We start from the raw sequence: 12,497 nt of genomic DNA on the forward strand, positions 1-12,497 counted from the left end.
CCTGAGGTCTCTCCGAACCAGCGTGTGCGGCCACTCAGGCTAATCCTCCCCATGATGACAAGCGACTTTTTGGCCATGTTTCTCTTCTATAAATGGGCCGTTCCTAAAATTACACGGCCTGGGTGCCCTGCCGCCCCTCCCGGCCTGTGTGTGTCCTCGTGGGTAAGAAGGCCAGCTTTACCCTCTGCAGGGTTTTTCTGGCTGATTGGCTGCAGGCTCTGGTTTTGAAAGATGTACCTAATATTCCACAGGAAACCAACCCAGTTTCTGCAAAGAGCCAAGTGCTGTTGGATCAACTCTATGCAAATAGCCGTCTGCCCAGCTCAGCGGGGTCATTTGGCTCCAGCCCGAATCATCCTCCCCCGGGGCCTCTTCCACTGCTCTTTCTGCTGACCTGACATCTCAGAACTGCTTGGTGAAAGCTATGAGTGCTCTGGGTTTTTTTGTGTGTCTTTTGGGCTTTGGGCCACAAGGCATATGGGATTTTACCTCCCCGACCAGGGATCAAACCCACTCCCCCTGCATTAGAAGGCAAAGTCTTAACCACTAGACTAACCAGGGAAGTCCCTAAAGATGATTTTCTAAAGAGCCAACTGGATCCCAAGGAGGACATCCCCCTGGAGGACTTGAAACCCACTCCGTGTCCCCAGAAGACGCATGGGATACCCCAGGGGAGGGTTGGGGGCCCCACTGACTCGGACTCGCCTCCTAATTTCTGGATGTCAGAACCAGTCTGGGTTTGTTGCTTTCCAGACCCAAATCAGGGCACTGTGTCCACCCAGACCCTCCTGTGTGGGCAGGGGCCTGCTGCCACCGTGCCTAATCTGCGGCCCCACCTGCCTTGTGAGACCCCAGCCCATCTGTGACCGCAGGATGCGCTCTTCCTTTAGGGGTCAGTGTGCTCCTCTCCTGGGAGCACATAGTCTTTTCCTTTCTTGCATAATCTGATTTTCATCCCTTTGGACTGAAAATCCTGGTCCTCGTTACCCCACCTTATACCCCAAAGCTCCCATCACTGCAAGCACCCTGACGCAGACAGGGAAGGAGGTGGGCAGTCCAGAGCCCGGCCAGGCGCCTCCAGATGGTGGCCCAAAGGGAAGGTGTTCTTGGGGTCCTGCTCGGGGAAGGGGGACAGAACACTGACCCCTGTTAACTAGGAAACTATGTAATGGTTCTCAACTGGAAGCTACTGGAACTTGGTAAAGGAACCATGGCAGTCCCACCCCCAGTCACCTGTGTGATGCTCCGGGGTCCCCAGGCAGCGCAGCCCGACTGAGGAGTGCTGTCTTAGGGGATGAGAGATGGCGGGGGCCCCCAGAGGCATCTACGCTGGGGTCGTTGTCTATGCAAGATGGGACCACGACCCCTGAAGCAGGGCACATTAGTTCATGTGGATGGCACTTCTCTGGGCACTGTGTGCAGAGCTGTTTACCAGATTCTCAGTGGGTTAGGTGTCCCCGGGGCAGTCCATGCCCGTCCCTTTGGGTGGTTCTAGATCCAGTGTAAGCCTGTGGGGTCGACAAGCCTCGTGGATGATGTGCAGGTTTCTCTAAAGACCCTACACGTGCTAAAAGTTAGAGCCACTCAGCGTGGTCACGTTGGCTGTTTCGTGCTGCTCAGAATCTCTTCTTGGTAGTAGCATGTGCCTTTGATTAATAAGAAATGAGAAATGAATTATCATGTAATACACTGCATTTGGTAGACAGAAGCCCTTCAAAACCTAAGACCCCTGGGAGAAAGTCATTAAAGGGGCCCTTGGTGATTAGAGGTTGGGAACCCCTGGCCTAATACACCTCCATTGTTTGAGAGATGGAGACATGAGGCCCAGAGAGGTTCAGGGACCATCTTTAGGTCACACAGCTAGTTATGCACAGCTGAGGCCCTCAACCCCAACCTTCTCAGGTGGACTGTAGGGGCAAAAAGAATATGTGCTGAATATTTTGCTGGAAACCCTCACTTGACACAATCCCGCGGACCCAGTTGTAAGAAATCCCTTACTGGTCATGGAGATTGCATGGCCAGAGATAGCCCATGCCCTCAGAGGACTGGAAAGTCCGTCATAGGCCAGGATTTCATCAAATCTAAGATACCATCACTTGGAAGATACACCCTTGTTTTCAGTACAAGGCAGGACTGCTGCCAAGTGTGGTTGTCAGATGCCATCAACCGTAAGACGTATCTTGATCTTTGTTGTTGGTGTTCGGTCACTCAGTCGTGTCCGACTCTTTGGGAGCCCAAGGACTGCAGCACACCAGGCTTCCCTGTCCTTCGTTATCTTCTGGAGTTTGCTCAAATTTATGTCCACTGAGTCAGTGATACCATCAAACCATCTCCTCCTCTGTCATCCCCTTCTTCTCCCTCCTTCAATCTTTCTCAGCATCAGGGTCTTTTCCAATGAGTCGGCTCTTTGAATCAGGTGGCCAAAGTACTGGAGCTTCCGCTTCAGCATCAGTCATTCCAATGAATATTCAGGGTCGATTTCCTTTAGGATTGACTAGTATGATCTCCTTGCAGTCCAAGGGACTGCAAACAATCTTGATCTTAGAGATGTTACAGTGTGAGGAAAAAAATGTGTCATGGAATCAGAGCAGGTGGATTCCACTCAGAGGTGGTTCTCTTAACCTGCTGGAGGTGCTAAGGGGGATGAAATGGTCCTTAGAAGGAAACACGTGTATCTGAAAAGCAGGAGTGAGTCGAGAGCCTCCCAGCCCAGAGTGCGCAGTCCCAGGATGGCATACTCAGATTGGCCCTCGGCAGACCTGGATCTTCGTCTCAGTCTTGAAACTTGAGGGCTGTGCTCATGAGCACATTCTAGTCCCTCCAGCCTCCATTTCTTCATGTGCAAAAGAGGGGAAATGTGCGCTCCCACCTACCTGCCCTGAGCCTCCTGGGCTCTTGTAAAGCTCGGAAGAGGACATGGGAAGTTGAGTCCTAGAGGTATCTGGGGCAGACTCATGGTTAAGGAGCCCCCACTCGCCCGCAGAGGTCCCCGTCCAGCCCCTGGAGGACACACACACAGGCACACACACTCTGCCCGGCTTCACAGGAAGGGTCGCTGAGCCTCACTGTAGGAGGAACAGGGCAGGTGTGTTCCCAGGGCCCCTTCCTGGGATCAGGGCTAGAAAGGATCAGTCAGCAAACAGGACTCCTCCCCTCCTGCTCAATGTCCTGCTGTCCCAGAGCGACTCCAGCCTGTGGGGCACGTGTCCCTTCTGCCGAGGGGGCAGCACGGTTGAGCCACAGGCCAGGGCCCAGAGCTGGAGCCAGCCCTGCCCCATGTCTCCCATTAGAGGTGGCCCTCAGGCAGCTCCCCTTCTTCTGGGGGCTTGTCCTCCATTGGCAGAGCGCAGGGAAGAAGCCCAGTCGTGTGGCCCCCTAGGGCGATGAGAAGGGGGCTTGTGAAAGCGCCCCTCCAGGGACACGAGTGGCAGAATGGCAGGAGGGGTCCCCACGACTGAAGTGTCCCTGACTCGTGACAGAGATTCTCGGGCATCATGGTGGGAAATGGGACTGGGGGGCCAGACCCGGATTCTTGCCCTGTCCCTGCTTCTCCCCTCGACCATGGACAAGCCTCTGTTTCCCCATCTGCAAAATGGGCAGCCAGACCCTTCCCTTGGGCTCCTCCAAGGACCAAGCAAGTGGATGGGCGAGAAGGGTCCCATGCGGAGTGGGTGCTCAGACCCCGTGTCCCGCAGGTGGGGGGCGCCGCGGTTATGGCCGTGGGCGTCTGGACCCTGGTGGAGAAGAGCGGCTACCTCGGCGTCCTGGCCTCCAGCACCTTCGCCGCCTCTGCCTACATCCTCATCTTCGCGGGCGCCCTCGTCATGGTGACCGGCTTCCTGGGCTTTGGCGCCGTCATCCGCGAGGACAGGGGCTGCCTCTCTGCGGTGAGTGCCTGCCCACCAGCAGGGAGGAGGGGGCCACCTGCCCGGGGCCTCCGACCACCTGTTTCCCCCCTGACCCCCCAACCAGGCTCCGTGCTGAGAGCCCCACTCGGGGACACCGGCCCCGGCTCTGAGGCCTGCACAGGGCAGGCTGGGGAGGGGTGGGCGGCCACGGGCCGGCTGTTTGCCACCGTCTCCAGGTTCTTATTAGGACCTAAGCCAGGAGGACACCTCGCTGGTGGTGGCAAAGCTGCTCCCTCACCTCCTTCCTGTCTCCTCCTCTTCTTCCTCTGTCCAGGTTTTATCATGGCAATTTTCAAACATAGGCTAAAATGAAAGAACGTTTTCATGAAGCTCGTGTCATCACCCAGACTCACCTCCACCATCTCAGAGCCAATCCTCTCTGCCTGCCCCCTGCCCCGCCCCCACCCAAGACCCCAGACAGCATGGCATCTGTCAGTGCCTCAGGGTATACCTCAAAAATCAGGATTCTCTTTTTAGAAAGGGTAACGACAAGACCATTATCACACCTAGAAACCATTAAGAGCCAATCCTTAATATCATGAAATAACCAGGCAATTTCAGATTTCCCCCGTTGAGCCATAAGCTATTCTTCTTTTTTTTTTTTTTTTCAGTTTATTTGAATCAGGATGGAAGTGAGGTCTGTGTGTTAAAGTCAGCCGAGTTATCCCTCGGGTCTCTCTCGGTCTCTCCGCTCCCCATCAATCTCTGACTCTTCCTCGCAATGTACCTGCTGGAGGAAGCCATTTCATTGATGGCTCTGCTCCCTCCCCGTCTGGACTTTCCCATGCCATCCTGATGATGCTTTGGGAGTTGGATGTAGAAGCTTGGTCAGACTCAGGTGGGATCGTTCAGGCAGGTGTTTGTTTCATGGGTGGGGTAGGCACAGGCTCCTTGACAAACATCCCCTGGGAAGCTGGGAAGAGTGCCCCCCACCACCACCGCTGACCCTGAGCACCAGGGAAGGAAGTCAGGGCTATACCCGAGGAGGCAGAAGCTGGAGTCCCATTCTGGACTCCCAGGCATGACCCTCCCTCCTTCCCTCCCTCCTGGGCACCTGTCAACAGATCAGGCTCCCTGGGGCCCGGCTGGCATCTCCCCCTTTATGTCCCCAACCACAAGCCCTGTGTGGACAGTAATTAAGAAGTGTTAGTCGCTCAGTCGCACCCAACTCTTTGCAACCCCATGGACTGTAGCCCGCCAGGATCTTCTGTCCATGGGGTTCTCCAGGCAAGAATACTGGAGTGGGTTGCCATGCCCTCCTCCAGGGGATCTTTTCCACCCAGAGATCGAACCCAGGTCTTCTGCACTGCTGGCGGATTCTTTACCATCTGAGCCACCAGGGCAGGGGAGGGAAGCTGCAAAACATTCAGACATAGACAGGAAGGGTCAAGGCAGATCCAGTCTGAGTCTCAGTGAGGAACCAGCTTGAGCTACAGGAATCAGGTGACGAGAAGAAGCCTTAAGGTCAGTCCCCACCCCCCGCCCGTCTTTACGTGCCCACTGCTGACCCAGCAGCCTGGGACCCGCACATCCGACCAGGGAGAGGAAGCTCCATCTGGAGGGGCTGAGCCCCGGGCCTCTCTCACCAGCCGTAACCTAGTTTTAGCTCTGGATGCAGCAGTCTGCGGTCCAGGCTCAGCGGGACCGCTCTCCCCTGCCTGGAAGAAGTTCTTAGTTCTGCCCTGAGGATCGCCCAGAGCAAGGTGCAGGCCATGCGGATGTGGCTCCCGGGGAAAGGGGGAGGGGCTGAAGGCCCACAGGGACCAGCCTCCAGAGCTTGGCTTTGACCTGACCTGTCCTTCCAGCCATAGGACAGGGGTGCCCTGAGCCAGCCCGTCTCCAACAATGTCCCCCACGCCAGAGTCCCAGTGAGCCTGCTGATGCCCCTGATCAGACCACTGTAAGCTGAATAAGAGAGAATACAGGGCCTGATTGAGTGACCAGGGATGCAGTGTGATGGGGGCAGGGAGGTCCAGCTGTGATGGGACAGAGGCTTACAGGGGCTGGGGCCACTGGGCTCTTCCCCTTGGCATCCTTGGGGACCAGAGGAGAGCCAAGGGGTTCATAACCAACCTGCCCAGCACCGACCGCAGCCTCCCCTTCCTACACCGTCCATCTGTGAGACTTGTCCCGCCATCCGGCCTCCCCAATCACAGCCAGACCATCACGTGGTCTGAGACCTGCCCTGGGGAGGTAGGTGGAGGGGAGCAACCATGCAGGGAAGATGCGGAGACCCAGGAAGGCCAGAAGCTTGGGCCTGTGGCCCCGGAGCACACCTTTCACCCTTCTGAGCTTTGGAAGGTCAGAAAACAGACCTCTCATCTCCCTGGGCCTGGTGGCAGGACAGGGGCCACAGGGGCTGCTGGACAGGCTGCTATGAGATGCTATCGTCCTTTTCAGCCCCACCTTGACCCTCCTGCCTGCGTTCACTTCCATCTACACAGAACCAATGGTCTCTGTGCCCCAACATCACTAACTAGACACTTCAGAGAGGCATCCCCTCGAAAGTGAGGTCAGGAGAAAGTGCTTGTGTGTGTGCGCGCGCGCACACACACACACACACCTATCTAGGAGTGTGGAGCCCAGGGCTTATAGACAGCAAACCTCAAAACCTGGTGTCTTCTTCCTTTGCTTTTCCCTGCCCGACCCTTGAAAGAATCAGAAACAGACCCAGTCTGGGGACTGAACACAGTTGAGGGGGCAGACCCTGAGTCATCCACCTGTTGGCCCACAGCCCCTGAATTACTGAGCATCGGAATGTTTTAACCAAGAAGACGGCTATCAGACTTTTGCTCTGGTTAACCCAAGTAGACATTTTAAAACCCAGGCTCCCATTTGGAGGCAAGCGGGGATGCTTAAGGCAGTTTAAAAGCGTTCTGTGGTTTCTGGAGTTTCCTTCCTGGTTTCATTTCTTCTCTCCCCCTCCGTGTCTGACTTCCTTTTGAAACCTTGAGTCAGCTAAAGGAGAAGTGCAGTGAGTGGAATGCTATCTAAAGTGGCCCCTGAAGAGGAGAGGGGGAGATGAAGGACCAGGCATCCGAAGAGTCTATGTCCAGCTTAGCTCAGGCCGAGGAAGGGGCCTGACATCAAAAGCTTCCCTCGAGCTGCCGGGTGAGGGCCAGCCGGCTCCCACGGGCACGGCATCTGTCCCGGCCCGAGCCCTTCCTCCAGCACATCTGCAGCCCCTCAGAGTCACTTTCCCCAGAAGGAAATGTTCATCAGGGACAGGAATAGTATGTCTTCGCTGGTGCCGAAATCATGATCAGCAAGAAGTCGGAAATCTGCAAAAGGGGAAAGGGAGCAAGATTTAAATTATTCACGCCAGCTCTTCTTTTTTAGCGCAGCCTGCGTGAATGAGCCGGGTCATTCAGGCCAGCCCAGTCCAAGATGATGACCAAGACAGATGCTACCCTGATCGAAAGCAAGGGATGTTTTTAGAGTTTTGAATGCGGGCTCTGAACGCTCACATCTTCAGTCAGATGAAGATGAGAATGGGTGGTTCAGGCTCAGCTGGGTCTTCATTAGGGCTTCTTTTATATTTAGGGGAGGGAGTTGAAGGAAGAAGTTCTAGAACCAGTTTTGAAAATGAGGGGACCCCAAGTTGCAGCACTTCCATTGGGCTTCATTAACCCGGGCAGTCAGGGCTGGAGTAGAAACTGTATCTCGTGCAGCCTGCTCAGGGACCCCTTGGAAGTCACCTGGCCCCTCCTGGCCACCTTGATGTCCCCATCCCCATACGGGGGGCTGGGGGGAAGCATGAAGAGAACAAGACAGTATTTTAGGTCTTAGGAAACGAGTCACCACATTATATAAAGATCATCAAGTGTGGCTATAATTATCATTTGCATCACCAGCACCAGCTCCTTTGAGAAGGAGCCTAAATAAATGGAGTTATTCTTAGGGCCGTGACTCCCAGGGTCCCCACATCTTGGCTGGGCCACTCTCTCAATAGAAGCAGGGGACAGGGTGGCAGAAAGGGTGCCTGGATCTCCATGTCCATGGTTTTGACCATGTCCTCCCCAAGCTGGTTTCTTTCTTTTTTTTTGGAGGAGTGGGGCGGCCACCCCATGTGGTATATGAGATTTTAGTTCCCTGACCGGGGATCAAACCTGTGCCCCTTGCATTGGAAGCACGGAGTCTTAACCACTGGGCTGCCAGGGAAGTCCCTCCCCAGGCTGTTTTCTCACCCATTCCTTACTTTGTCAGGGCCCCACCAGTCACCCAGACAGGTGGTCACAGCCTCATCCGTTGGTGGCATTCTGATCTTGGTGTCACCACCTGTGTGTGTCAAAGGAATGGGTCCTACAGCCGAGGCCTGGGGAACCCTGACTCTGCCCCATCAGAGAGGGCCTCTGCTTATCTGCTTGATTTGGGGCAGTGGGGGCGGGGAGTGGGCAAGAGGACCCTCGCCAGGCTCTTGGGGAATCAGGTATGAGTAGCCCCAGGAGCCGTCCAGAAGGTGCCCCATGCAGTCACCCAGGGGCCCAGTCTCCCAGCTGGGGCCTGGGCTGAACTCGGCTCTGCACCCCACCAGGACAGCACACGGTCGGTCGCCTGCGAGACTTAGCCCCTTCCTCTCAGATCCTCCCGTCAGCCTCCTCCTCCCTGGCCTTGCTTAGGTTAGGGGCTGCACAGGAAGGGGCTCCCTGGCGGCCAAGGGGTGAACCACCCCACCCTCACCGCAGCCCCAGAAAAACAGACTTGCCCGAGGTCACACGGCCATCACCCTGGCTTGGTCCAGGCCCTTCCCCTGTCCCGGCCGCCTCTGTCCCCACTTCCTGGAGGGCTCCCACACAGGGAGTGGGTACTCAGCTTGTCGTGACTCGGGGTCCATGGTTGGCATTCTGGGTGCAAAGGGAAACACAGAGGTGAGGACTAGGGGCCGGTCACCTGGCTACCCACCACCTGGCCCACTCGGAAGTGGGGGTCAGGCTGCAGAGCGCTGGGGTGCAGGGGTCAGCTGTGAGTGCACCAGAGAAGGCCTTCAGCTGAGCTGGAGATGAGTCTAACATAGCTGGGGCTTCCCAGGTGGCACTAGAGGTAAAGAACCCACCTGCCAATGCATGAGATGCAAGAGACGGGGATTCAGTCCCTGGGTCGCAAGTCAGGGGGGCTCATGGCAACAGTTGCTATGGGCCTCTGTCAGTTCTGGAGATGACCTTGGTGTGGCACTCTGCACCTGTGGCCTTGGTCTAGGGCTCCACACAAACCTTATTTCACAAGCAAGTGCCCAGCAAGGATGGCCTGGCGAGGGCTGGCCGTGGAGCAGAGCTGATGTGGAGAGGAAAAACTCCCCTCCCAGCCTGGCCCTCTCTCTGCTCCCAGCCTCTCAGGCCAGCTCAGGTATCAGCATCAGACAGGAACCAGAGCACACCCCGGCGTCCTGCAGAGCAGCCCCCGGCCCGGTGGAGTCACTGTGGCTGGGCTGGGGCCAGGAGGGTAGAGGTCACCTTCATCCTTCCAACAGTGACATTTTGTTACTGGAATGGCTCCAGGCTCCAAAATCCACATCCTCACTTTTCTGCACGAACAAGTAGGCAGCTGCGCCCCGAGCCCTGCCTGCCTCCAGCCGGCAGTTAATTGCCAGCAAATAACGTGGCCTGAGGTCACTGCTGCTCAAACAGCTGGCTCTGTCTTTTCCGGTCCAGCCTCTTTGGCTGTTCCAAGCTCCCTGACCCTCCCATGGCCGTGATCAGATCACACAGCCAAGCTGGGGGCTGCGGGCCGGCTCTTCTTCCCGAGACTCAAGCTCAGCCGCACCTGACTCTGCTCTCTCCCCACCGGAGAGAGTCAAGACTGTCTCTGGGTTAAGCCGGCCAGTATCTCTGCCTCACCCCCACCTGCCTGGACACTGAGCCAGCTGTGGCTTGGTTTCCATCCCTGACTGTGCTGATTGTGGAGGAGACAGAGGAGAAAACCTTTGTCCAAACCCTCTTCTTTGTGGCAGAAGCAGTCCCAGGGAGAAATTCCCAAAGTCCAGTGGTATAAAGTTCTTAAAACTGACCTCAAGGACAGCACCAGCTGGGCTAAGTTGCCTGGTCTCGTGGGCATCAGTGAATCCATCTCAGAAACTGTATCTGGGGCTCGGCTTGCCCCAGATATAGGCAGGGTAAGTCCATCTGAAGACCCACTTGCTAATTAATCACCTTAATGTCACAAGGAGGAATATTTTTGCATGGTTCCTGTGGAGTCTCTCATTAAAGAAGGTATCAGATTGGTTCAGAAAGGGTTGTGCTGTTTCAGCTTCATTTGGGATCCGTAGCTTTAGAAACTATCCACCTTTTCTTCCAGTGCAAACTACTCCATTAGAGAATTAAAGAAAAAAAAAAAATGTTGGTAGATGGTACAGGGTGGAGGTGAACGTTTGGGTCCTGTTCTGTCTTAGCAGGCTGGTCCGTTCTGTGACTAGGCTCCGGTCTGGCGTGTTTGGAAGGGGCCTGTCCTAATGGAGGGCTCTGGGGCAGAGGTTCCTAGAGCTGTCCTTGGAAATCTCATTACTGGTTTCTATCAGACCAAGATTTGGGGGGTCAGTTCTGGAAGGACGGGGGGCAGGGCTGAGTACAGGATTGGGAGGCGGTCACAAAACTCAGCAAAGGGCAGGGGTCTGGGAGGAGTGGGTGTGGGTGCGTTCCTTTCACCCTGCGGAGCAGGGGGACAGGACGAGATGCAGGTCAGAGCCGGACGGCGAACATCGCCGTGGGCTGGATAGGCCTGAGTCCCAGGAGTCAGACGGGGTCAGGAGGAAGGGTGTGGCTACGAGGTCACGGTCAGGACCTTCTGGCTCGGTGAGGGCTTTGTGGAGGCCTTGCCCAAGCCCAGACTAGATGGCGCTCAGCTGCACACACAGATGTGGTCAGGGCAGCAAACCCACGCAGGACCAGCAGAGACTGAGGCACGCCCGGTGTGCGCACGGGGGGTGTAGCTCAGCTGGGCAGTCACTGGACTCGGAGGGTCAGGCTGGGCTGAGTAGAGTGAACGGGACGGACATAGGCATCAGAGCTGTGGCTGTGACTCCAGCACAGGCGTGAAGGCTCAGGGCCCCTTAGGGAGGAGCTGGCCTGCCCGGAGGGCGCTGTAGGCTGGGGGCTGAGTGGTGGTTGGAGAGAGACCCTCCTGTGCCCAGTTTCCCCTCTGCCTCTTGTCACCACCCTCTCCTGATGCCCGGCGTCCCCCTAACCCTGGCCCCCCACCATGAGCTCATCTAGCCCATCCACCCGCCGCACCCCCCCATGCCATCAGCCATCGAGGGGAGCCAGTGGGGTCAGCACCAAGCTCTGCAGCCGGGATCCTGGGTTCAATTCCATGCTAGCGGTGTGACCTCGGCCAAACTGTAGCCCCTCCATGCGCATATGTGACGCTGGGGCCACAGAGCCGTGTGACGAACAGGGTCGCGCAGGGAGCACCTGCTGTGTGTGCTTGGGGAGCATCTGGGTGGATCAGGCACAGATTCTGCCCAGGGAGAGCTAATTTGGGGTTGGGGGCGGGGTGTTGTGGTATAGAGGATCCTGCCCATCGCTCCCATATAGAAAAACTGCCTTTCCCCTGCTCCTGAGAAGGCGGCACCCGTGAACAGTTATCACCCACTAAGCTGCAGGCTGGGAATTCTGGGGGCCCCTTGGGGATGGTGGGCTTGGGGTCCATTACGTCCTGACTCATGTTGAAATGTGACTTCTGCAAATGACTCACAGGGGATCTGAGAACATTGTACTGCCTTTTGTTAATAATTCCAAACTAAAGCAAACCAAATTTAAAGGAGACACGCTGTAGCTTAAGAACCTTCTTCATGCTTCCCAGAATCAAGTACTATACACAGACCTTCCGGGCCAGCCCTTTCCCAAGGACCCACCTGGGGACCCCAGAGTGTCCCCCAGACAGCAACATCTTCTCTGCACTCCAGGTCTCAAGGTGCCCTCAGCTGATGCCACGTGGACATCCCTCATCCTGCCCTGAATCACGGTCAGCAACGTTCTGCTGTGAAGGTGCCCTCCCAGGCAGGCGTAGGGTAAAACCCCTCACCTGCTTCTGTCTGTGTTGTTTCAGGCTTCTCAGGGCCCAGACAACCTTCCTCAGATGCGTTTTTGCCGTGTCTCCCATAGTACTTAGAGGCACACACGCAAATCAAGTCCTAGCATCAGCCTCAGAGCCTGAAGGTAAATGTGTGAGTCAGGGTTTCTCAGCGGCCTTGGCACCAGTAACATTCAGGCCAGATCATCTTTGCCATGGGACCTGCCCCATGACCGTGTCCCTGGGGCCTCTACCCACTCGAAGCCAACAGCACTCCTTCCCCGAGTTATGACAACAACAAAAAAACGCCTCCAGACATCGCCAGTTGTCCCAGGGTGGGGTGGGGAGCATAATCACACCAGGTGGAGAAACTTTGGCATAAGCTAAAGCAACAATTTCATGCCATCTGCAGATCAGAAAAGGATTAAGCTGCTGCCCCCACGTGTGGGCTGCCTGCTGCGGCCAGTTCCCCATCTCACAGGCGCGCTCAGTGAGAAGCGCACCTGCAGATCTCCTGGAGCTGCTTTCCGAGCCTGGCGACCCAGCTCTGGACCAGGCCCTGAGGAAGAGCCAGAGGAGCCTGAG

At 56.3% G+C, this 12,497-nt stretch overlaps 1 protein-coding gene across 4 annotated transcripts in view; it reads left to right on the forward strand.

Annotated features, from left to right (window-relative positions):
* Window positions 1–12,497, forward strand: part of TSPAN11 (tetraspanin 11) — a 62,761-nt gene that overhangs the window by 35,778 nt on the left and 14,486 nt on the right. For all 4 annotated transcript variants that reach the window (XM_010845002.1, XM_010844998.1, XM_010845001.1 and 1 more), the window contains exon 3: window positions 3,696–3,887. In XM_010845002.1, the coding sequence (XP_010843304.1) occupies window positions 3,696–3,887 (192 nt within the window). The remainder of the gene's footprint in view (window positions 1–3,695; window positions 3,888–12,497) is intronic.

This window comes from Bison bison, unplaced genomic scaffold (genome assembly GCF_000754665.1).
Source record: "Bison bison bison isolate TAMUID 2011002044 unplaced genomic scaffold, Bison_UMD1.0 scf7180017864213, whole genome shotgun sequence".
Taxonomy (NCBI): Eukaryota; Metazoa; Chordata; class Mammalia; order Artiodactyla; family Bovidae; genus Bison; species Bison bison.